We start from the raw sequence: 26,057 nt of genomic DNA on the forward strand, positions 1-26,057 counted from the left end.
TAAAAATTAACCTTTAAAAAGATTTTATAGTAACATAGAGTAACTAAATTATCAGGCATATAAAAGTTTATACATTCTACATTTATCTTTCAGGAAAAAAATATGAGCATGCAACCCTGGCTGAAACAAAGAAGCATTAAAGCAATTCGAATGACTAATTTTTTTCAATTTTACATAAAATTATTTTGGTGTTCTTATAATTTCTGAAAGAAACTGTTGGGAAATGGAATCAATATTTAACCATGAATCCTCCCATAAATGAGCTCTAAAATAAGAGACAACATCAATAATTAATTACATATTTATTGTTTTCCTGGAGTCAACACAAGTAGTTCATTTTTCTAAAATATTTGGAAAGTGGTATTTTGTACGCTTATCCATTTGAGCTGTTTTATGCTTTTATACAATGAAGAGAATGCGCTAAATTCACATGTGTTGATTTCATATAGATTCTGCATCAGGATTTTGTTGTCTGTAGTCAGGCCATTGCCAAGTGTAAAAACACTGCTAGGTTCCTCACTCAAACACCTTGTACATCCTACAAAAGGCCTCAGTGAAGAATTCACTATACATCCATAATGCCAGCAGAGGCCCCGACCCCGACCCCAGAGCGCAGCTGGCCTCTGTCTTGACCATCTTGGTTGCAAATCTTGTCATTAGCCCTCTTGAGTACATAACAGACATACCCATGGTACAGTAAGAGTTAATGCCACCAGGGACCCAGAGGAGCTAGCCCAAGCTCTTCATCTCAAATAGAGTGCTTTGGCCAAAGTAGAGAAAGCCCACTTTGGAGTGTTGCAGTTCTCTGTTGTTCTACTTGACCTGGAGCTGGACTTTTGAGGTAAGCTGGGAGGAGAGCTGCTTATGTGAAAGCCTCTTTTCCTCATATTCAGCAGAGGACCTGGCCAATGGCCTGGCCTGTGAGGGACTCTGCTTTCTCCCCTCTGAACACTGGAAAGGAGGTATCTGGAGCCTGCTTCCTCCTCCCTAAAGGCCTGCTCAGAAAGAGTTGTGAGAGTTCTTACCTCCAGAGGGCGTGCCTGCAACTCTCCTGAGGAACTTAACCCACTCCTCCATCTCTACCTGCGAGCTGGCCATGAGGACATACGAGTCTTGTCCAGTGCGGTTCTGGTCACTTGAGGCTGGAGGAAAGAGTTGCAGGTTGTAGAGTGGGAGGAGCCAGAGCCAGGGGAGGAGCAAAAGCTGAATCTGATTGGTTTCTTAGTTCAGTGAAGCGTAGACAATAACTGTGTTGTCTAACCTTACTCAGTGGCCCTGGGTCTCTGTCCACTTTCATGGCTTTTGCCAATGACAAATTTCTATTGACAAGTCACTTGAATGCCGGGCTTTCGGTCACCCTGGCTTTGGCAGAGGATGGCTTCCACAAAGGTCAGAAGCCATTTGCTACTGACTGGAAGAGCAACTGCAGGGCCGAGTTAGGCATTCAGGGAGACCTCTGGTCTCCATACCCACAATGGATGCTTCCCAAGACAGCCTGAGCTGTGGAGATCTGGAAGGGAACAAAAACCCCAGGCAAAAAGGGCAAAGGGCAGTGGAGCTCCTGTCTCATAGAGCTGGTGCCTCTTGTCAGGGAATGTCCGGAGCACTCAGAGCCTTGCAGAAGGTGAATTTCCAATACTTAGTTACAGGGCTCATGGAGATCCACAAGACCTTAAAGTGAAGTTTAGCATGTCACTTTAAACTTGAGTACAGCTTAAATGTATCAAAGGATGTGACGGGAAAAACAGAGAGGAAAGAAGTGTCAGGAAGGAACAAACATGAGGGGAAGTAGCAAAGAAAGAAACGAGGGAGAGAAGGAACCTGAAGTCTCCCTACACCTTCCCACAGACAGAAATCTGCAGATACAGATTTTTTTTTTAAGTTGGCGAAGGTGTTCGTGGTAAAGGTGTTAGAAGGGACAAACCCACAGAAATCCCCTCAGTTGCCGGAGGCTGTTGAAGCCCGCTCTTCCTACAGTACCAGCTCATCTCCAGAAATCCCACGCCAGCTGTCCCAGGAGCCCAGCCCAGGATTTTTCTGCCAAAGCCAGCTTTCCAATCCCTTCGCTTCTGGTCTCCTCCACTCAGCGTGGTATCAGCATGCCAAGGGTCTTTCATTCTCCTTGCTCACACACATTGCACAATACTAGAGCTGATTCCAGCCCAGTTTGTCATTGTCTCTTCTTCATAAAAGCCTTTCCTGTGGCTATCTCCAGGGGTAGAATCGGAAAGAAAAGATGCTCAGGAGAAAGCCAAAAACTACCTGAGTAACTACATGGTCCCTTTGCAATGGGGTGGGAAGTTGTGCTGTTACTGACATCAGAGTTATTAAGACTGAAGCCCAGAGATGCCAGGTCTCTACCCAATGAGGCCCAGCCGAAGACCAAGCAAGACTGCTGCTCTCTTCCTCCCTGGGGAAGTCCTGCTGAGCAGAATCTATATGGTGTTCTTCTCTGCCACAAGCACACTTCAGTCTGCTGCACTGTCAAAAGACATCTTGGTCCACCAGTTCCTGAAGGTCCTTGGGAAACGCTTCCTTCAGTCACTGCCTCTGGTGTCTCATTGTGCAATCCTCCTCACTGGTGGATTGAGCTCTGCTCAAGGACCTGCTCTGTCCCTGGCCCTACAATTTACACTTTATCCTCACCTCACATGAACTTTTAAACATATATCATGCCACTGTACCTACACCTTCCCGGTGGCTTTCCATCCTTCTAGCATAGATGCTCAATGTCTTATAATTGCTAAGAAGTGCCTGTCAAACCTCCCCACTTCTGCAATCAAGTCACCTGACCACATGGGCCCACTTGGAATTCTCTGACACATGGGGACTTGAGGACATTGCCCTGGCCATCCCTGTCCTTGCAAACTTCCTCCAGGTGAACATTTCGCTTTCTCTGTTGGTGTCTTCATTAATTTTACCCCAATTCCACACTTCTCCATGACACCTCCTCTGTCCATTCCACTATCAATGACAAAGCAATGAACTTTATCTTGCCTCAGTTGGAACATGTTCTCACTTTGCCTTAATTTTCTGTCCCATCAGAAAAATCTTGCAGTCCACCCATGCTATTTGGCATGTGGCTGTACATTAGGTTGTGTGTGGCTGTTTCTGTTCTTTGCTGAGCACAAGCCCTACAACTTCACTGGCTCATAGCAGATGCTGGACAAATGCTGTTGAGCGAATGGCAGCATATCCTGATGTGCCATGTATGAAGGCTGAGAGAGATGTGCTACACACTAGAGGGATCAGCCCCACACCTGTTCTCAAGCTAAAAGTCGGGGGACTGGGGAAGATGGGGGGGGTGCTCACCCTCAACAGTTGCCTGCTGTAAGTCAAAATCAAAGGTACAAGTACACACTATGTGTGCCCCTGAAACCGGGGGCCTCTGAGAGAGAGCCTTGATTAGAAATCCTGTCTCTTGCAGCAGCATGACCTTCCACAAGAGGAGGACAAGGAGATGAACTGAAAATTGTGCATATCTCAGTTCAGGCTGGAAGGAGCATTGGAAACAGCCATGCTTTAGGAACAGAAGCTCCGAGTTTGGGATTGCTATGTGATATTTGTACGTATGAGGGATTCAGGTAGAGGAAGATGCGGGGACAGGAATAGACAGAGACAGAAAGACAGAGAGGCTGAAAGATAGGTAGCTAGAGAGACAGGGGGAGGGAGAGAGGCAGAAAGAGGGGGGGAGAGAGAGAGGCAGAGAGAGAGGGAAGGGAGAAGCAGAGAGAGTGAGGAGAAAGGAAGGGAAAGGAAGAGAGCTAGAGAGAGAGAGAGAAGGAGGAAAGGAGAGGGAGGGAGAGAGGGGGGGGTGAGCAGCACCTGGGAGCTCCAGCAGGAGGCTGTGTGTTTGGACAAGGTGATGATGAGGGCAGCTTCTTCCCTTCCTTCCCTCAGAGCAGTCCTTCTAGGTAGTTTATGGGGACAGCTCACAATGCATCTTCAGTTGGAGCCGTCCATGGAATTTTGTGGGTAGGACATGTAGCCACTGGGACACACACTATTGTGGGTGGTTGTGTTCCAGTAGTTGCATCAGGAGAGGGAGATCCTACAGACTGAATAGCTCAGGAGGGAGAAGAGTGGGGTTTTCCTAGATAGCAGGAGTGGCTGAAATGGGAGGAAGAGGAGGCTGGATCTTCAGATCAGATTAGAGTGCAAGAGAAAACCCATGGAGACCACCTGGATTTCATCTTTCCTTTCCCTTGGAGTACAGAGACAGCCAGGATTTCCCCTGCATCACAGTTCCCACTAGATGACCCCAACATCAAACGTTTGCATGGCGCCATGTACTAGGCACCACAACCAACATTTTATTTGGTCATCACCACGTAATGCTGTCATCCTTGTCCTCATGAAAGGCAAATCAGAAGAGTCAGGGAGAAGTTAGAGGGGCTGCGGCACCTCGAGAGGCATGGCCAGGATGTGGGTGTGAGCAGGGTGCCTCTAGGCAGGGCACTTCTCCTTGGACACACTGCCTTCCCCACCCATGTGAGCAGGGAAAGGTCTAAAGGAAAGGACCTCATGACCTTCCCTGCTTGGATCAAGTCTGTGGCCCCCAGACAGCCTAGCAGGCCCAGCATTCCTGGAGGGGCTAGGGCTGTCTCAGAGCGAGAGATGGGGCAAGGGTGGGGCAGGGAGGAAAAAACAGCCCCAAGGTGGAAGTGGCGATCCCACGGCTCAGAGCACACCTTTGCTGTAGTATTCTGCAATGTGTGTGAGCAAGAATGGTGACTGCTCTGGGACAGGGAGGTCCCAGAGCCCCATGCTGTAGCTCCTGTATCCAGCCAGACTCTTGGGACACTCCTGGGATGGCACCAAATGGGCCTCCATTTGTCCTGGGTGGCCCTGTCACCTGGGATGAGCTCCCTAACTACATGAAAAGCCACTGTGAGTTCATAACATGGTTGAACGATCGATCGTTCAACCGTCATCTTGACTTCTAAGCGTGGAATGGAAATGCAGACTACCTACCTGGAATAACTTCAAAGACAAATTTCCCAGCTTCTTCGGGGTTTGTGGCAATTTCTTTGACTGTACTGCCTGGCAGATACATGTAGCCCTGAAAGATCAAAGGTTATACTGTAATGTATAATAAGCAGCTTTTCCACTAGGAAGCAGTTAAGTTGGGGCTGGAGAGAGGACTCAGCAGCTTAGAGTGCTTATTACTTCTCTCTGAGGACCGGGTTTTGGTTCCCAGCACAGGGACTTATAACGTCAGCTCCAGGGAAGCTGGTGCCTCTGGGCTCCCTTGGACAGCTGTACTCATGTGCTCCCCCCAATTAATTTTAAAAGTAAGGAGACAAAAAGACAATGTCATCCCAAACTTGTCATTTCCTGTTCTTTTCCACATCTTTCTATTATGCCTGTGGTGTGATTTACATCTGTGGTAAACATTTTATATTACACTGAGCTCCTGACATCACTGACAACATGTGGTACTTTGATATTTTAAATTTAACTTTGATTTGTGTGTATGAGTGTTTTGCCTGCATGTATAGCTACATGCATGCATGCTGCCTGTGGAACCATAAGAGGTGTACTGGCTGGTTTTTGTGTCAACTTGACACAAGCTGGAGTTATCACAGAGAAAGGAGCTTCAGTTGGGGAAGTGCCTCCATGAGATCCAGCTGTGGGGCATTTTCTCAATTAGTGATCAAGCAGGGAGGGCCCCTTGTGGGTGGTGCCATCTCTGGGCTGGTAGTCTTGGGTTCTATAAGAGAGCAGGCTGAGCAAGCCAGGGGAAGCAAGCCAGTAACATCCCTCCATGGCTTCTGCATGAGCTCCTGCTTCCTGACCTGCTTGAGTTCCAGTCCTGACTTTCTTTGGTGATGATCAGCAGAATGGAAGTATAAGCTGAATAAACCCTTTCCTCCTCAACTTGCTTCTTGGTCATGATGTTTTGTGCAGGAATAGAAACCCTGACTAAGACAGAGGGGTTGGAGTTACAAACAGTGAGCAACCACATAGGTTCTGGGAATCAAACTTGGGTCCTGCGGAAGAGTAGCCAGTGCTCTGCTGAGCCATCTCTCCACCCATCGTGTAGCAATTTGAATTAGTGAACATTTAGACCACAGAAATTGCCAAATTCTATGCAGGAACAAACTTGCCATCAAAGAGCCTGTTGTTAAGCATTTACTAGCGCCCCACTCTCAGGCCTGTTAAGTTAAATTCCTGCACATCCAGATGTGGAACAAAGGCCCTCTGTAAGATAAGGGCATCACATTCTTCCAGCTGTGCACAGTGTTCTCCCACTTTGATGAGAGGACATGGTAGCTCATTGGTGAGCATTGTATAGCGCTAATTATTACTGAGAATAGCATTTTAATACGTGTTTATTGGCCATGGCATTTCTTTGGTAAATTTGGCCATTTTCCTATTGATTGGTTTGAATTTTTCTTACAATTTTAGAATACTTTAAATATTTAGAACATTTGTTTAGCAAATATATACACATGGTTTCCCATTTATTATTTGGAGTTTTATTTTCTTTCATTGACTTTTAATTATGAAATAAGCCGGTCTTTCCCTTGTGCCATCCTGGTTGCTTTAAAGTCCCGGCTCTCCTAAGCCCACGCGGACAGCTGCCGTTTTGTCTGCTGTTTCTGAGATGTGTGTTTCCCAGTCAAGTCTTCTTTACACACATTTAGGAATGTGGAAATAGAGCATTCCTTGTTTTCAAAATCTAGCTGGCAACTATAACTTCCAGTTCATTTCTAGATATTTTCGGGACTCCCTAATGTGGTATAACAAACCACATTAGGGTTTGTTATACCACATTATAATAGTGTAGTTAATCTAGTGTAGTTAACAAAACATTAAATAGATTATCTCTATTTTAGTGAGATAATGGAGATTGTATGAAGATTGAAAGATGGCTGCCAGCTCTGGTTTGTGAGGATGTGACCATCGATTCTATTTTCCAACAGTAAGAAATTATTTTTTTATAATTTCAGAAACTGTATACAATATTTTAATTGCCATGATTATTGGTTACATTGTAGAATAATATTCAACACTAAAGATCAATATTTGTGACCTATTGCTACTTTTTAGTAAACCATAGTCTTATTCACACTTACAGAATGATTTTCTAAGAATCTGCGGACAAGGAATGCTGTATTGAGGCAACTATCTCTTGATGAGATTATGAATAAGTTTTGTTTTTTTTCTGATGATTTAAATTTCCTACAGTACACAGTACAGCTTTTATAATCAAATATACCCAGCAACACACAGCAAAATAAACCCTTCATAAGGAGTAACCATTTATCCCTACAATTTTTAGTTTTAGATCTGAAATGAGCGTGTTTGTTTTATCAGCCCCTCTGGAAGGGCGCTGTGCGGTTTCCTCGCTTGTCTTCTTACTCTGATTGCAGTGTTCACAGATCTCACACAAACCAACCATCCATGAGGACTGAAGAAAAACATTGCCCACTCATTCCCGGGCAATTTGATCCTGAGAAGCCGTGAATTTCTTACAAGGGCAGGGGCCAGGATTCTCACGTGACTCTAGTTCATTTTTACAGAACAGGTGTTCTTGTGTTAGATCATGTTATTAGATCATGTGACAAACACAGGGCAGGCAGTATTGTCTTGTTTTAAACAAGAACGGAGGATCTGCGAAAGGCAACAGGAATCGCAGCGCCAGGAAAGACACGCAGCGTTCGGTGGGAAACACCTTTCGCTTTCCGCACTGCACGGAGACAACCACTACCCAGCCTCCCTTTCCGTGGGCTCGGGTGGCTGAAGTGCCACTGCCTGCCTCTCAGAGTTGCTCGTTAAGAACAGGAAGTCCAGCCACCACACACAGATGTCCACAAACGCCTGGCTCGGTGGAGTCTCGGCGGCTGTTTCATTTCGGTTCCACCCATCTGCTTGTCCATTCATCTGCTTAGCCACCCCACCATCCACATATGCCTTAGCTTCACCTTCCTAATTGTTGGCATCTGCTTTCTCTAGTAAATTCTGGTAAAGCCCTTCCACCCCACTTCCATCGTCACAGATGTGAACTCTAAGTGGGTGTTGGAGACTTGGGATCCCACAGTCATGGTTTACGGTGGCCTGTCCCACCCTCACTCCCCATTATGAACACAGAGGGAGAAGAGCCCCAGGCCTGAGATTGGAGACCAAAGCTGTCTTGCAGACTTCTCCTTGCCCTCATGGGAGACTCTGTTCCTCTACTCTCGACGTATATCCTGAACTTGACTCCCTCTGGCATTGCTGGCACTGTAAGCGCTTACCCTATCACCTGCGCCCTGTGCTCTCGGCTCCAGCATCAGTTTGTTTTAGGACACACAGAACCATCATTCACACCAAGCAAATGCCTGTCTCTCTGTTCAGAACCCTGCAGTGGCTCCCATGACACTCGCTGTAACTGCCCAAGGGTTTTCAGTGACATTCACAACCTGACCTCTCTTCTCTGACTTCCCCCCCTCTGTTTCCACCCACCAGACCCTGGGTGGGGGGCTGCCCACATAGGTCCCACATGCTCCTCCAGCCTGTTTGTTCCCTCTGCCCAGGAGACTCTTGTCCCAGAGATCTACCAAGCAACCCCCTCTTTAACATTGCCACCACCTGCATAAAGTCAGTCTGCACAACCTACTTAAGATGGCAACGTGTCTCCCAAACATCTCTCTCACCAGATTCTCCCCCGACTCATCTCATCTTTTCTAACAACTACACGTTCCCCTTACTCAGTGTGATTATTTCCTGCTCCATTCAGCAGATCCCCCCACTTCCCTGCTTTATTCACTGATTCACCTTGAAGGTTTACAGTGGTAATTAGTATAAGAACCTTATGCATTTGAACTTAAATATAATATTTGTTCCATACATATTTATTGAACCCTCCCAAAAAGTGCCTAAATCAGTTCTCAGAAGCTACCACAATGAATGATCATCTCAGTGCCACCATTACGGTGTGAGACAGGACTTGGGGAGCCCCAAAAGTCACACTGTACTAGTGAGACTGTTTCTGCCATCCTCACACCCAGGGAACATAGAGAAGTCTGCAACAAGGCCACAGCACCGCCCCAGGTAGAAGCATCTGACCCCAGGGCCTAGAGAAGAGAGCACAGCCAGCGGGTCCCTGCCTGAAGCAAGCCCTGGTCCTCTGGCCTGGTGGCAGGGACACACACCCAGCAGGTACCTGTGGCTTTGAGTCCTCTTCATCCTTGTAGTAGTAGAGTAGCTGAGCTCTCAACACGAAGTACCGCTGCTGCCAGTTTTTCACGATGGACCTCTGCTTCTTCAGCCAGCCCATCTTGATCGGCCTTTCCAGGGGGTTGGGAGTGGTGGGTGGGTGAAAGGCCGCCATCTGCTCCCCTGTCATCACGCTCCTCGACCGAGCTATAGAGAGGAACAGACAGGCAGGCTGACCAAGGGAAACGAAGCAGTCAAGAGTGAGGTGGGGGTGGGGGCTGAGAGGAAGCCCTGCTGTCCCCCACACCCCACAGGGTCCTGCTCCTGAAAGGAGCCCAATGGAGGACGACTGACTCCTGAAGTCCAGCTGCCTCCGGCCCTGCGTGCTGCAAAACGGAGATCGGCCGGAGCCTCTGAAGAGGAAGTGGCCACAGCATCTGACGGAAGGTGTTTCCTTTTCCTGCGTGGGCGTATCTGACAGGGGACAAAATAATGCCCCGCTCTGTGCTTATAGTAAGGCCCACACAGCTGCAGAGACCACCGGAAATTGCCTGGTTTTCCTCTACGGCCGTTCTGGGGAGCCAGCCTGTAGCTTGGACCTCTCTGCCCAGCACGGTCTCTCCAGCAGACCATACTCACAGGTCAGCCCACAAGGGCTTGGCACCTTGTAAGGTTTCTGGCCAAGTGTTATCTCATGCCCTCCAGTCCCCTGCCCACGGTGTTTGTCTCTCTTTGCTGGGCCAAGGGCTTTGGATGGTACAGTTGTCTTATGTTTCTAGTTAGATTGTCACCACCACAAACAGAAGCAGAAGCAGGACTTGAGGCCAGATTCTTCCACCCACTGCCTGCTATAATGGTCTTTTGGCTTCCTACAGAGTTCTGTCATTTGCTTGGGTTTTGACCTGCACCTCCATGGTGACCCCCCCCCCACCCAGAACAAATGCCTCCTTCCTTCCTGTACCTCCAAAGTGACCCATTTGCCACCTGGTTTCCAGCCAAACCTTTCTTCCAACACCTGCCTTCTCTCTTCTCTAGACAGCTCGACAGTGAGCTTCCAATCAGGTGCCACTCCTCAGAGTCTTGACCTTGCGCCAGTGCTCTGTCCTCGCTGATACCAAGTGCCTCTGCTCTGCTCTGCTCTGCTCTGCTGTGGAAGGAAAACCTCGACCTCTTGTTCCTTTAGTTAGCTCCAGTTGAACCCTGAGATGTGAATAACATGGCTAAGTTATCAAGTTCTTCCTCATCCCTTTTGTCTTACCTGACAAGAGATACCTGTCTTTTCTCTCCCTGTTTTTGACTGATGCTTCTCCATGCCTCAGTTTCCATACTAGTTAAACTGTTGATGACAGTCCTTACAGTGTAGAATTGTGAAGATTAGACTATAACACAGAGAAACAGCTGACCACACTCAGTTAGGCGTGTGCTCGCTTTTATTTCTGTCAAGAGGTGACTATGTCCAGCTATAAGGACGGAGGCCATCTTTGCACATGTCCTCCATCTCTCTCTCTCTCTCTCTCTCTCTCTCTCTCTCTCTCTCTCTCTCTCTCTCTCTCTCTCTTCAAGCTCAGACTTCCCATCTTCACTCATTCGCACCCTTAGCACACTTAACTGGAAACTTCTTCCTAGTGCTTTTGACTCCTGTTTACCTGGCTCCTAGGCCCACAGTTCTCAGCCTTTATTCATGTTCACGGAATATGAACCAGAACTTTGCAGAGGCTGATAGTCTTTTCTCCACTGACTCCAGCTATATCAAAAGCTGTCCTCTATATAATGCAGTGGGCAACAGGGCTGTGTGCACAGGACTCTACCCAACCGGGCCCTTCACCCCTGCAAACACTCTGTGTTCCTATGAGGCAGTGACAGCTTCATTCCTTAGCTCCCACTAGGGAGCTGGAAGAGTTGCAACACATGCCTGACTGAGCCTTGCATTGGACAGCCATCAGCACGGGAAAGCATATAGACAGTGGTCGTGGAAGATAATTTGTCAGCTTAATGGCCATTTGGTTTGTAAAGAGACCATTTTATATCAGTGAGTCTTGACATCCTTACCTAAAAACAAAAACAAAAAAAACCCTAAACCTGTATTTCCAATCTTTCTTCTCAGCTATATTTCCAGGGTCTTTCCCTGGGGCTGACCACTTACTCCAAAGGCCTACCAGGATGGTGAGAATAGGCATTGGTCGTGGAACAACAAGGAGGAGTAGGCCTGAAGGAAGGACTAAACACTCTGCAACATTGTATCTTTCTATGTCAGAGTGTATCTCGAAAATCTCCTCTGTACTAGGGAGAAGGTACACATGGACAAAAGTGAGTGTGCTGTTCACATAAAACACTTTGAAGAAGATGAAGAGTGAGGTAATCGGTGGGTGTTCCCTTCTGCTGTGACAGCCTTGGTGTTGGGAGGTCCATGGGAGGAGGACCCCTTTCTTGGGACAGAGTGATGAAGAGCACTCACAGAACCAAAGAGAACCAACATGGAAAGGGGAAAAAATTAGGTAAAGGCCACATGGTGGTGTCTACGAGGATTTAGGTCTCTTGAGCCACTCCCTGAACCCCACAGCCCTTATTAGAATTGTTGCTAGAGGCAAGAGAAGTGGAAGGCGATCAAAAACATCCAGAAACGAAACAAGGATTTCCAGAAACCAGAAAGACACTATAGATCGGAGGGAATTGGATGGACATGGAGCCCAGGGGCTAGGGCAGTCTTCTGTGCTTGGTTCTGAGGAAATTTCATGATTCTTCATGGCGAAGACGAACAATAACCAAGCCCCAAATGCTCACCCCTCAAAACATCTGTTCCTTGAAGAATGGCCTGGGAAAGGCCAGAGGAGGTGCGAATACCTGGTGTTCTTAAATATGACCAAAGAGGATGTGACAGCCATGTGACAGGAAGGCAGCACAGCACCAAGACAGTGCCTAAAGTGACATCCCTCATCATCACGTTCTTTGTTACTTCTTTGAAAAGTCCCTCTTCGTAGGTGATCTGCAACTGTCCAACAGCTAATTCCTCGTAATCACAATGGTCACAGTGACAAGCTTTACTGTGAACTGGTCGTCACAACTCTCGGCCAGGAATCCCCGCAGGGAAGACAAATGGACTAGGCGTGGGCTACAGAGCAGACTATAGGGGGACAAGAGAAGGGGGTAATTCTACAAACACTGAAACTGCAGCTACTCAGTGTTTATAGAAATCGCTGGAGTAAGTGCAGGTTGCGGGTTTCAATGAGGCCAGAGATGCACCCTTACTCTGGAAGAGAGGAGAAGTCAAAGCCCTGGCTAGCTCTGTGCTAAAGAACACAGCAGTTACTGAAGGTGGGTGTGGTCAGTTAAATGGATTAAGATAAGTAGAATTAAGTAAATATACATTTACATCAGCCGCACTTTAAGCACTCAGTAGCAGACAGGACTAGTGGGCCCAGAGAAGTGGCCTTGGGTATAGAGTGAAGCTTCAACCTTCTTCTGAGAGGAAATAGGCAGCCATTACATGTCACTAACACAGGAAGACTACAAAAAATCATGTTGTGCAATTACATGTTGTCCACGCAGTAAAAGAGAAATAGAAGATGTACTGTGTAGCCAGGTCGGCATGAGAGAAGGGAAACAGGAGATGTACTATGAACCCTGGGTTTTATTTCTGCAGCAGAAGCTAGCTTATTTTTGCCCCAAGTTAGACCAAGAGAAAATTAAAGAAGGAAGTCTGAGCAGAGAAGTCGCCTCAGAGACACTGTCACTTCCTCCTCATCTTCCCATCTGCTGACCCACTGACCTGAAAAATAACCACAAACTTTCCTAGGGCCCCTCTGCAGCACCTCTGCTAGATGCTATCCAGTCGCCCTGACCCAGGCTCTACATCAGATGGCTGTGAATGTGAGGAGGGGGCTCACGGGGCTGGGGAGCTGGGAGGGGCTGCTGGTGTTTTCTCACTATGAGCTGAGCATCACTGAGGAAACCTGTCTGAACAATTAGAGAGGGGAGAAGAATTCCTACGGCTCCCCTCCAGACCTCTCTGATAAGTCATCACCCACCCACCTGGCTGCTTAGAGGGACTGGAGGAAATTCTCAAGTGTACCACACTGTCAGTCAGATTCACCACGCTTCCGGCTTCTTACTACCATCCCTCTCTTGTACTCACAGACATATCCCAGCCTGCTTTTTCTGGCCTCTAGAGCTGGAGTCCTAGGACTGTCTCTATGACTGACCCGATAGGCTGTGGCTCCTGCAGTCAGCAGAGATGAGGTTGCTGATGCTGTGACCTGCTTAGGTACAGCCCTTACGTTTGTCTTCTGACTACAAATTTCCCATGAGCCTGTATGGCTCTTTCCTAGAAGTTCAAGCCTAATATGCTGCCCATACAACATATACCTGGAGTCCTTGTTGCTTTTCTGGTCTTCCTTCACATCCGACCTCTTGCCCACCCTTTGAGACTCAAGTCAGGGAAGACTTCCTCCATGGGAAGACCAGTATCTGAACTTGGTAGTTCTCCAGCCCTGTCCCCTTTCCACTGGGGACAGGTATGTGGCTCAGCATGTGTTACCATGCCCGGTAGCTTTCTTCCCCTGTCCCCCTCTCCACTTGCAGTGTCACAGGACAAGGATGCTGCCTCTGGGATCATCCCTGCTCATCTTATGTCCTGGCCCCCAGTGCAGCCTCCAGGGTAGAGCCAGCAGGATGAGGTAGAAAGGCACACAGTCTTCTGTGACAGTGGCCATGGCTGAGTCTCAGTCTGCTCTACGATTTGTTTTTTCTTCCCTGAGACTGTGAGTGTCAGAAGCACTTTGGGACTGATTAACCCACAGGAGTTACCAATGGCAACAGACATGCCTCAACTAGTGCCTAGCTCTAAAACACACGACTTGAAAAGAAGCTAGTGCTGTAAACAGTATCATTATAAATATATAGTTGATTTAATGTCAAACGAAATGAAGGACTGAGGAAAGTAAAGGAAAAAAGTAAAGGCCTCACAGAGACAGTGCCACACAGAAACAGTGCCACACAGAGACAGTGCTACACATAGAGTGCCACACACAGAGTGACACAGAGTGACACACAGAGACAGTGCCACACAGAGACAGTGTCACACAGAGACAGAGCCACATAGAGACAGTGCCACACAGAGACAGTGCCACACATGGAGTGCCACACAGAGTGCCACACAGAGACAGTGCCACACAGAGACAGTGTCACACAGAGACAGTGTCACACAGAGACAGTGCCACACAGTGAGGGATAATAGGAGGGAGAGAGGTGGACATGGAAGGCTCGCAGGACACCACACAGTACTCCAGATGTACCAGGCAGGCCTGGATTAAGAAGGTGTTGGTGGGAAAGGAGACCCCTAAGAGATGCCTCTGAGAGTGGACACACAGGCTGAGTGTAGAATGAACAAGGAGGAGCCAGGGGTCTCTGTGAGGCTTGGAGTTAGCATATCTTAGATAAGCTAGCCTCCCCACTGCTCACACAGGCCCTATTGCTGAGCTCTTGACAGACAGGAAGACAGTGTCAGATCTGAGCCCGTGTACCCACCATCCTCCAGAAACTCACAGAACCCCAAGATTCATCTGTGGAAGTGACAGGAGTGGAATTAGAGAACGAGAATGCTTAGCCACACAGTGATCATCCAACAGAGAGATTGTGCCACACAGAGATAGTGCCACACAGAGAGTGCCATATAGAGACAGTACCACACAGACAGTACCACACACAGTGCCACACAGGGAGTGCCTCACAGAGACAGTGCCACACAGAAAGTGCCACACAGAGAGTGAAACACAGAGACAGTGCCACACAGAGTGAGTGTCACACAGAAGTTACACACAGAGAGCGCCAAATAGAGACAGTGCCACACAGACAGTGCCACACACAGTGCCACACAGGGAGTGCCACACACAGACTGTACCACACAGAGAGTGCCACACACAGACTGTACCACACAGAGAGTGCCACACAGGGACAGTGCCACACAGAGAGAGTATCACACAGTGACAGTGTCACACAGAGAGTGCTGAAGAGTGAGTGTCACACAGAAAGGGACACAGAGTGGGTGCTACACAGTGAGACCATCATATAGCCAGCAGACAGTCATTGGTGCTTATTACGTGAATGAATAAACAAACATTTTAGGATGTGTTGGCAATTACCATCAAGGGCCTTTATATTTGTAACAAATAATGGCAAATTTTTCTATTAGGGACTTCTGGGTGTGTTCCCTTGTTCCAGTGCAGGCAATGATTGATGGAAGGACTGATGCCTACTCCAGTAATAATAGTCAGTTATTTGACACATAGCAAGTCCTTGCAAGTACCTGCTACAGTGCAGGTCTCTGTTACTTCTGTGCACAGACCAGTCAGTCCTTCATTTGGGAGTACCTGAGTGCGACCGTCTTAAAGGCAGAGCAGAGCAGAGCTAGAGTGATTATTCTCCAGCTAGTGATTCTAAAGCCAACTATCCATACGCAGGTCACAAGACCCAAAAAGGAACAGTATCCTGTGGTGAAGAGAGCTGCCCACATTACAAATCGAAGCGGTTATAGAGGAAGAAAGCGTGCAGAGGGCAGACAGCCCATCCTTCATCTGGGCAGAAGCAAAGCCATGAGGACAGACCACAGGAAGCTCCTGGTGTCTGCCTCTGCTGCTTAGCACAACCCTTGTTGCTGAGTAATTCACCCTGATCAGAGATCACTCAGTTTATTGTTCTGAAGGCTGTATGTGGCACGAGCCTCTGACATACAACGTCCCACAGAGAGGGAGGGCCAGAGAAAGGGGCAGGCAAACAAGAGAGGGTTGGAGTTACTTCTGTAACAATCTCCAGATAAGGACATGCCTCCGTGTGACATAATCTCCTCTCATGAGACCCCACCTCCAGACACTGCTGCACTGTAGACTAAATTCCCAATATGTGACCTTTGGGGGGCAGACTCAAACCATCGGTCCCCACCCAAGTTGCCTCAAGCGTTATGCATAAACAACCTCCTGCTTCTACTTCCGCCCAGTGTGTCATAAGTGACACCCATCAGGCCTTAAAAAAACACTGGCAGACAAATAGTACTGAAACCTCAACCTACGACCCAGGCTTTGTTGACACCAACAGGAAGATGGACATATTAGGCAATCCTGCTGGTCTTACCAGCTCACTGCCCAAGCTCATAGAGGAACCACTAGAATGCTGATTGACAGCTACCGTGGGCATGGAGTGGAAAGGAAAGTGCTGAGCTCTCCCAGCTCCATCCTCAGGCTGAGGAAAAGCTTCTGGGTACCCTTTGAGCAGCAAAGCCCTTGCTGCCTCCTGCTGCGAACAGTCAAGGACATAATGACAATTCCATTTTCACTTCCGTATGAAGAACATCACGGAGGAGCTGTGAGACTGGAGGTAGCACAGCGACCTCTGCTCTGTGCGCTAAACTCACACAGGAAACTCCCCCAGACACTCCCTCACCCTTGAGAACAGATTTATGAAACACCTACAGTTCTCTGGATGCCTGTCTTCTTCACTGCCCAGGACTGGAGTTCATACTTTCTATGTCTGATGGAAATGTCTTTCATGTTAGTCAGGTGACTATGACAACTCAAAAGAGCAGAGCTCACCTTAGAAAGGAATTTGGTGTAGATAGTGGTGAATTCTGACAGAAGAACCAGGCACAGATATTGTCTCTGTGGTAACATAGGGGTTAGTGACACAGAAAGGAAGTGTGTGTGTGTGAGTGTGTGTGTGTGTGTGTGTGTGTGTGTGTGTGTGTGTAGGTGGGGAGGGATGAGGAGGGCCTGGCTTTTTGCTTCCTTTATCCATTTAGCAGCTCTAGAAACCCAGGCTAGGAACAAGCCTCAGTGTCCAAAATTTCAGGAAAATTCTTAGCCGATGGTGCCTCCCTGAACCCCTTTGAACTGTTCACATTTTGGGGCTCTCATGTCTCCTAGAACTGTAGAGCTCCATTGCCTCTCCTGGGTTGGCTTCAGTTGCTACAGCTCCCTGGTGTACTCTCTCTCTCTCTCTCTCTCTCTCTCTCTCTCTCTCTTTCTCTCTCTCTCTCTCTCTCCACATCTCTGCACATCTCTGCACATCTCTGCATAACAGGAAACCAAGTGTAATAACAAGAAGCTTTGTAGGGTTGTGAGCACTTCCTACTGAGCCCTGCCTCTTCCTCCGTGCAGACAAGTAGAGATTTGGCAACAAGTGACACATGAAGCAGAGCAGACCAGGTGGCCATGTCTCTGGCGGTCCAGAATCTACCTGCCTCCCCTGCATGAATCTGAGGAAGAATGGTCCTCATCTGTGGGACCGTGGAGACAGTTAGAGCCATGACTAACCCACCATCAAGACGAGCCACTTTTGGTGGGGTTTTTGCTTTATTAACCACTTACGTTTATTAATAAATATTGTGCTAGGGCACTTGAAGCATTTGCATTTTACACATGTGAGAACCCTACCTTCCCCTGGCAGAGTCTCTCCAGGAAACAACACTCCAGGACCATCAAGGCCTGAGTTCTGAGTCCTGGAGGCCACGGGCCTTTGTTCCTCCCCAGACATGGCTTTAGTGATTTCCAGGTACCACCACTGGTCTTTGGGAAGATTAATTTTTGCCTTCAACTCTACCCAATATGTGGACAATACTTTGGATATGATGGCCAATGATACAGCCTCACAAAAGGATCCTGTGTCCCACTAGAAATGGAAATAATTTGCCTATGATCAGAAGTCTGATGACATAAGATAGTGTTGTTAAGCATGATCAAAGCAATGTAGTTAAGAAACACAGTTCTGCATTTCCAAAGATACTTACTTTAGCATGAAGTAAAGGGTTACTTTGAATGTAGAATTAGCTTTAAAATACCTTAGCAAATAAGAAGGAAAGGAATAGATTCAAAGGCAACAAACTCAATAAACATTGAATCACCAAAGTGGAAATCACTGGAATGTATGTGGGGGAGCACACTTACTCTCTCAAGATTCCCCCAAGCTTGGCATCCCACAACAATCAGCCATTGCCCTGAATTCATCATGGCTATTTCTCCAAGTTAGCATCTTCAGACCCTTATTAGTACTCGTCCTCAAATCACTGAGATAACCCAGAGGTGGACCTACTCCCTTCCCCTGCCTCCATCATTTAACCGGATAATGAATGGGGAGCACTGAGCTCCTGGTATGAGGAGTGCTCCCTGAACAGTCACTCTGCTCAAGCACAGGGCCCTGAGAGAGAACTCAAGAAGGAATCTCAATTGTGCTTCATTAGCCCAAAGTCTATCCCCACCATTGCCTCTGACCTCCAACGGCAGATCTCCTTTTAAAATAACCAAGGTTATCTCAGCAACAATAAGAAGGAAATTTGAAAAGTGTAAAAGAGAATCTGAAAGTGTAGGTGAAGAGAGAGGGGGAGGGGGGGAGGGAAAGGGAGAGAATAGGGGAAGGGGAGGGAGAAGGGGAGGGGAGGGGAGGGAGAAGGGGAGGGAAGGGGAGGGGAGGGGAGGGAGACGGGGAGGGGGAGGGAGAAGGGGAGGAGGAGGGAGAAGGGAAGGGGGGAGGGAGAGGGAAAGAGGGAGGGAGAAGGGGAGGGAGAGGGAAAGAGGGAGGGAGAGGGAAAGAGGGAGGGGAGTGGAGAGAGAGAGAGAGAGAGAGAGAGAGAGAGAGAGAGACAGAGAGAGAGGTTACTGCGCACAAAATACATACAATGGAAACCGTGGAGAAGGAGAACAGTCTCCACATGGAAAAGAGAATGATTTCCAATATGGTTTATAAAGCTAAATACTTTATATACAAAGTCCACAAAGTTAGACAGCTTTGCCTATCTTCATCCATGCCAAATGTCTAGAATATTCTATGAAGGCAAGGATAATTAAATAACTGGTTTATATTATCCATAGCTGAGACAACAATGCTCTTAGAAGACGGTGAACTCGTGTTTGATATGTTCAGCGTCAGCCTATGGAGAGTGAATGATGGAGAATGGAGGACTCCATGCTTGGGTGCTGGTTGATTCCCAGCACCCTCCTGGTGCCTCACAACCATGTGTAACTCCAGTTCTAGGGGATTTGATGCTCTCTTCTGACTTCCAAGAGTACTGGGTACACAGTCATCTATGCAGGCAGAGCACTCAACACACATAAAATAAAATCAAAATAAATGTAAAAACAATTCATTGGTAAAGTATCAAGTCTTTCTTTTCCAGGTTTGCAACTGCTGATTCAGTCTCGACCATAGTTGTAGGTTTATTCCAATATCTTAGTTCTTCCAGGCTGAGTCTCAGTAGTGTGGCATGTCTGAGATGCTCTTCCACCTATTCTAGTTATCATGTTGGCTGGTACGTTAACTGTCCAATGTACTAACTTATATTATTTGTGTGTCCATCCGTGAAACAGGTGGTGCTGTCTCCAATTCCAGTTTTGATTTCAGTAATGAGTTTGCTACGGCTCCTCTATGGCCCTTCTGCAGGTCCAGAGCATTTTGACAGCTATGAGTATAGCTGTCCTTACAATTCAGTTAGCATTTGCAGGGAAGGTACTTAAAGCTTTCACTTTTAATCTACTGTGGTTTTGTGTACACAGGCAGCACATTATTGGGTCATGTTTTCTTCTCCATTCAGAAAAAAAAATCTCTATTTTTTCATTTGCATTCAAAATAATCATAGATGGTGAGGGACTTAACTCTGTGCATTTGCTATTCATTTCTCATGTTCCTTATAGTATCTGGTCCCTCATTTTCTGAAGGGCTATCTTCTTCAATTGAATTTTATAGAAAAAGGTTTAGATTTCTTATTTTCTCTTGTATATGTTATTTAGCTATTTTATATTGGTTATAATTGGAATTATGTTTAACAGTCTAAACTTATTTCATTCAAATTTTGACTTATCCCAATTTAACTTTAATAATAGGCAAATGCTGTTTTTAATGCCTTTGTCCCCTTTGTCTTCAGTTCTTAGATGTCATCCAATTGCATTTTTCTATCTTGTACTTCCAAAAAATTACAAACTTTTAATCTTAACCATTTTAAATCCCAGGCTGGAGAAAGGGCTCAGTGGCTAAGAGCACTGACTGCTCTTCTAGAGGTTCTGAGTTCAATTCCCAGCAATCACATGATGGCTCACAAACATCTGTAATAGGATCTGATGCTGTCTTCTGGTGTGTTTGAGGGCAGCTACAATGTACTCATGTACATAAAATAAATAAATAATTCTTTTTAAAAAGTTTTAAATCCCTTAAATAATTAAGAAGAGTGTATAGTTTATAAACCAAAATTACAATTATGATAGCATCTAGAGTGATCTTTAACATTTCAAATTATGCAGAAATAAGGGTATAGTTTCACAGCACTGTTGTAAGTTGCTTTAATAATTGTAGATCACACGCATTTCTTGAGATTTATATGCCTTTGTTGTCTTTGAGTTATAGTTAGTAACTTTCCATTTTGACCTTCAGGACATCATTTAGAACTTCTTCCAGGATGAGACTAATGAATTCCCTTAGCTTTTGTTTCTCTGAGAATGTCTTATCTTCTCTCTTACTTTTTAAAAATACATTTTATTTCTCTCTCTCTCTCTCTCTCTCTCTCTCTCTCTCTCTCTCTCTCTCTCTCACACACACACACACACACACACACACACACACACACAAGCTTCATAGAGCATATATAAAGGTCAAAGGAAAACTTTCAGGGGTCAGGTCTTTCTTTCCACCATTTGGGTCCCAGTGGTTTGGTGGCAAGCACCTTTGTCTGAGCTGAGTTAGCACTATTGAAGGGTAGTTTTGCTGGGTATAAGATTCTTGGTCAGCAGTTTCTCTTCATTCTAGAAGATTGAATTCATCATCAGAGTGAAAGCTTCTGACAAGAAATTTCTCATTGAGAGTCTTTTGTAGGTAATCAATCACTTCTCTACATCTGCTTTTAATTTCTCATTATCACTCTTTTCTGAAAGTTTGGTTGTAACACATCTTTGTGGGCCGTAAACTCATCACACTTGTAGTTAACTTGGTTCTTTATATTCATCAAGTGTGGGAAGCTTTCAGTTATTGCTGTTCAGAAATCCTCTCTTCCCCTTTCTCTCTTCCCCTAAGACTCAAACAATGAGTGTATTTCTCATTGTCCTACAGATCCCTTAAGCTCTGAGCACTTTCCTCTAATCTGGCTTATATTCCTCAGACTATTTCCAATGCCCCGCCTTTGAGTTTGTAGGTTCTTTTTCTTCCTCCTTATATCTGGTTTTGAAACCTAGTAAGATTTTAATCTCATTTATTTATGATTTTTAGCTTTAGCATTTCTTTTCACTTCCTTTTATGTTTTCTATCTTCTTTTCATGGATAGTTTATGGATAGTTTATGCTGATCTATTTTTCCACCTTTGAATGGATCATACTTTAATGTTTCTTCATATACTTTGTTATTTTTTGTTCTTGTGTGTGTGTGTGTGTGTGTGTGAGAGAGAGAGAGAGAGAGAGAGAGAGAGAGAGAGAGAGAGAGAGAGAGAGAGCACAAACTTAGCATTTGAACTTGATAATACAACTCTGGAAATCAGCTTTCCCCCTCTTTCTGGGGTTTCTGGCTATTTAAATTTTGTCTGTTGTGAATGTCACAGTTTGCAGAGAAAAAAGAGAGAGAAGTTTGAAAAGTCAAATCAAAGGCATGGGCCTTTAAATTTTTCTGAAAGTGAATAATCAAAGAAGAATGGCTCACACAATGTTGGAGTAGAATAGAGTAAACAGAAATGATTGCCCCTGGCTTGCCTGGAGCACAGAATTCTGTCATTTAATGATCCAGGCTCTTTGTGCACCCTGGTTCCAGCAAGCAGCACAAGCTACTCAGGTATGTATTCCCAGTCAACTGGCACAGGGGTGGCAATGAGAGACACGTAGGTACTTGTGATGCTATTCTTGGTTGTCAGCTTGACTGTATCTGGAATGAACTGTAATCCAGAAATGTAGGGAACACCTGTGAGAGATTTTCTGCTTGGTTTGAAGTAGGAGTCAGGACCTTTGAGGCAGGAAGACTCACACTTTTGATTTGGATCTTGAGTCAGGAAGACACACTTTTTAATATGGACTACACTTTCTGCTAGAAGCAGGACATAGAATAGGAAAGATTTCTCTTTGTTGTCTTCCCCTTGCTAGCACATCCATTCCTTCACTGACATTGGAGCTTACTTCTTTGAAATCCCAACATATACTGAAGACCAGCTGAGACATCCAGCCTTATGGGACTGAGCAATTACTATATTCCTGGACTTTCAGCACACAGATAGCCATTGTTGAATGAGCTGGTCTGAAGCCTGAAGGTCATTCTAATAAATTCTCTCTCTCTGAGAGAGAGAGAGAGAGAGAGAGAGAGAGAGAGAGAGAGAGAGAGAGAGAGAGAGAGATTCATTCCACAAGTTCTGTGAGTTCTGTGACTCTGGAGAATACTGACTAAGACAATACTCATGTTTCAAGATCTTGAATTTGCCAAAATTAAACACAATTTACCACCCAAACCTTCTCCTGGAAAATTGAAACCTCCATGAAACAGCAGAGCTCCAAGATGGCTGCTTGAGGTGGATCCTGCAAGGGTGACTCCCGAGGTGGGGAATACAGATTTCTGGTGCTCCTGTCATTGGCCCAGTTTTCTTTATGTTTTAGGGATAATTCCATTCAACTAAATCCAGCCAAAAAATAGAAATTTGTCAAAAAAAAATAGAACAGCTTAAGTATTTTATAATAAACTGAGCTGGGATAAATTTAGAAAACAACAAGCGTGTGTTTGTTTTGTTTGTTTGTTTATTGTTTTGTGTGTGTGATGAATGTGTGCACGTGCATGTGTGTGAGCATTTGTGCACCTGTCACAGTGTATATGTGTATAAATGGAGGTTAGAGGTCGACTGTTCTCTTCTTCCTCTGTACAATCCAGATGTAAGTCAAACTCAAGTCACCAGGCTTCCGTGGCAAGTACCACGGAGCCATCTTGATGACAAGAGTAAATATTTTTATGTGTATTGAGAATAAGACGAGGAGGAAAGTGACTGTGCCTTTGGATGAATCATTAGTCTCCTCCTTTGACTTTTCACTCGGCTACTGCCTCCTCCTCTCCTTCTCTTCCTTGGCATTGGCTTCTTACATCAGCTGTGAACAGAGCTGGTTTAAAATCATATCCAAGAGGAAGAAGAGGAGGAGGAGGAGGAAGTTACACTTATATTCAAGAAAAGCTTCTAAAAATATCTGTTCTTTTAGTATGTAGGAAGTTGTTCTATGACACAAATATAAACAAACAGCTTGGTGCCTAAAATCTGAAATGTCAGTTGATATGTGACTGAGGTTTTTTTATTATTATTATTATTATTTTGGGGATAGAATGTTGGGGTGCGAGCTTCCAGAGGATGCAGTGATATTCCAGAGTGCTCGACCATAAAATGTGCACTGGCTACTCCATCTAAGTAATAAAAGATACTTTAGAAAATGCTGCTTCTGTGATCTTTGGGAGGCCTGGGAACGGAAGGCTGAGAGGTCAGACGGAAAATCCATATTTGTTATGCCTGATTGAGGGTGTGTTCTTGTGGGCAGTACCAGTAAGGAAAAAAATGAAAGATGTTTATAAGCCATGGCAGGAAGTAGCTGAAGGAAAATCTCAGCATCCCTAATATTTATGGAATGTATTTGTTCTTCAGAGTATCCTGGGCCAAGATGACCAAGACCAACGCCCGTCACTAAAACCATAATCCACATGGGAAAACTTTGATACTAGATTCCACCAGGATAAACACTTTTTACTCTTTGATATACATAAGAGATTGAAGAGCAGGTAACATGAAGTACCTCCGATCACACATCTGACTAAGGATGCATTTAGAATCTACTTTAATAGACTCTTGACTGTAGGTGGTAATCCACTTACTTCCCAGCCTGCTGCTCTCTTACAACACACTCAATAAAATACAATTCAAAAAAGAAAAAAGGAAAGGGGGGGAGGGAGAAGGAGAGGATGGGGAGGAGGCTGGGAGGAAAAGAGAAAGAGGAGGAAGAGGAGAGAGGAGGAGAGACACTTTCAAAACTCATTCCTGAGGAAACAGGCCAATTTTTAAAATGACCACAATATTGGAACTGACACTTTGTCAGATGAAAAGATGCTGTATACCATTAGCCAGTACGATATGTAAAATAAAACCACAGTGGGGTACTATTACAAACACATTAGAATAAATACAGTAAATTGTAAAGGCAGTCTTGCAGCAAGGACTGGCAAGCAAGAAGCAGCAGGTGCTTTCTTAGGAGGCTGGTCAGACAGGAGGTGGTGCTACCACTTTGGCAAATGACTGCTGGCAAATGTCTCATAGAGTTAAACTCAGACTTCCCAGTGTTCCCACTCCTCAGCATTATACCTCAGAGAGACGATGCATCATAGTCACAGAAAACGTCTAGGTAGATATTTATAGCAGTTCATAATAATTGCTAACAGTTAGAAACAACCCCTCTCTTCTAGAATTGCGGATGCAGAGGATGAGTGTTCTACCTGCCCATCAAATGTGTGACACAAGGACAGTACACTCCCTTCCCTCATCAGTGAGGAAGAGCACCAATAAATGAAATTCAAAATTCAAGCCTATACTACTGCAATGTCTTAACTAAGGAAGAGGCTGCTGGCCCCCTGTGCAGGCTGCCACCTGGTGGCTCCTGACAGCATGGGTTCACAAAGGCGGCCACCAGTGGCCACCTGGAACCTGTTGGTCCACTAACCAACTAAAAGCAGCTCAAACGGTCCTAGGAACTTCCTTCACCAGTCATCATTTGCACTGGTCTAGCCCACGGGAGTTTGGACAAGAAAAACATAGACTGAGCTAGGAAGCCATGTCATGCTCTTCTACCAGCCTGGTCTTTTCTTCTATGTTTCTTCTCATGTAATATCCAGAAGACACCCTAGATGAGAGGTGACAGCCACTTGTTTAGCTTGTAAGGGCTTTCTTTGCAGTTAGAAATATACAGCAGTGCTTTTAACCTTTGTGAGGTTACAGACCTCATTGAGAATTTGTGTGTTCATATGCAATTGTTCATACAACCTCCGGAGGGCATGTACTCACTCAAACCAGCTATGAGCACAAAGGGAAGATCCTGATTGTAGGCCAGATATCAATGTTATCTAGAGATCCTGCAAGCTACTCAGACATCATTTGGAACAGAACTGGAGCTATCAGGTGATGTATATGGAAATGAAGGGGAAGGGTGTTGCCCATTAGGGGCAGAACTTGCCCTAATGGCCCTATGATGTACCAGACGCCAGCAAGGCTCTTAGCCGTGTCTATTCATGCCGTGTATCCTCTGCCTTTCCTTTTTGCCCTGAGCACCACTTCCCAGTTTTGCACACTGGAGTTTCCTGGTCTCTCCCACCCCCTACTTGTGTCCATCCAAAGTCCTTGACCATGAGGTTTGGGTTGGGAGTGAGAAAACCAAACAAACTCAGAAAAGAAGCCAACAGCCCTGACCACCCAGTGTGTAAGCAAACCTCAGTCTTCTCTGGGCAACTGAGGACAAACACATCTTAATCCCTATGATAGGGGTGCAGAGCTAGCACACCAGTGAGACCCAATGAAAGAGTCCTAGGTGGAATGCAGGACTTGGAGTATGCATTGTGGTTGTCAGAAGTCTACAGTCAGGCCATGGGTAAAGCAGGGGAGCAGAGTTACAGAGAGAGAAGGGGGTGCAGGAGAGAAGGGGTGCAGGAGAGAAGGGTGCAGCCTCCTCCTTTCCCTGGACCTGTTGACACATGCATGGCTCAGTGACATTGTCCCTTCATACAGGTGGTGGTTTGAAAGAAAACGGCCCCCATCGGCCAGGAGGGAGTGGTACTATTAGGAAGTGTGGCCTTGTTAAAGGGAGTGGTCACTGGGGGCAGGCTTTGGGGTCTCATATGCTCAGGCCGTGTGCAATGTGGCAGTTCTCTGCCTGATTCCTGGAGATCCAAGTGTAGAACTC

General features: G+C 45.9%; 1 protein-coding gene across 2 annotated transcripts in view; it reads right to left on the minus strand.

Moving 5' to 3' along the window:
- The window catches only part of Arhgap25 (Rho GTPase activating protein 25), a 76,559-nt gene that overhangs the window by 32,189 nt on the left and 18,313 nt on the right, over positions 1-26,057 (minus strand). For both annotated transcript variants that reach the window (XM_052174248.1, XM_052174249.1), the window contains 3 exons: positions 9,152-9,351; positions 4,975-5,062; positions 1,026-1,142 (listed from right to left, as the gene is read on the minus strand). In XM_052174248.1, coding sequence (XP_052030208.1) covers positions 1,026-1,142; positions 4,975-5,062; positions 9,152-9,351 — 405 coding nt within the window. The remainder of the gene's footprint in view (positions 1-1,025; positions 1,143-4,974; positions 5,063-9,151; positions 9,352-26,057) is intronic.

This window comes from Apodemus sylvaticus, chromosome 2 (assembly GCF_947179515.1).
Source record: "Apodemus sylvaticus chromosome 2, mApoSyl1.1, whole genome shotgun sequence".
In the NCBI taxonomy this organism is placed as follows: domain Eukaryota; kingdom Metazoa; phylum Chordata; class Mammalia; order Rodentia; family Muridae; genus Apodemus; species Apodemus sylvaticus.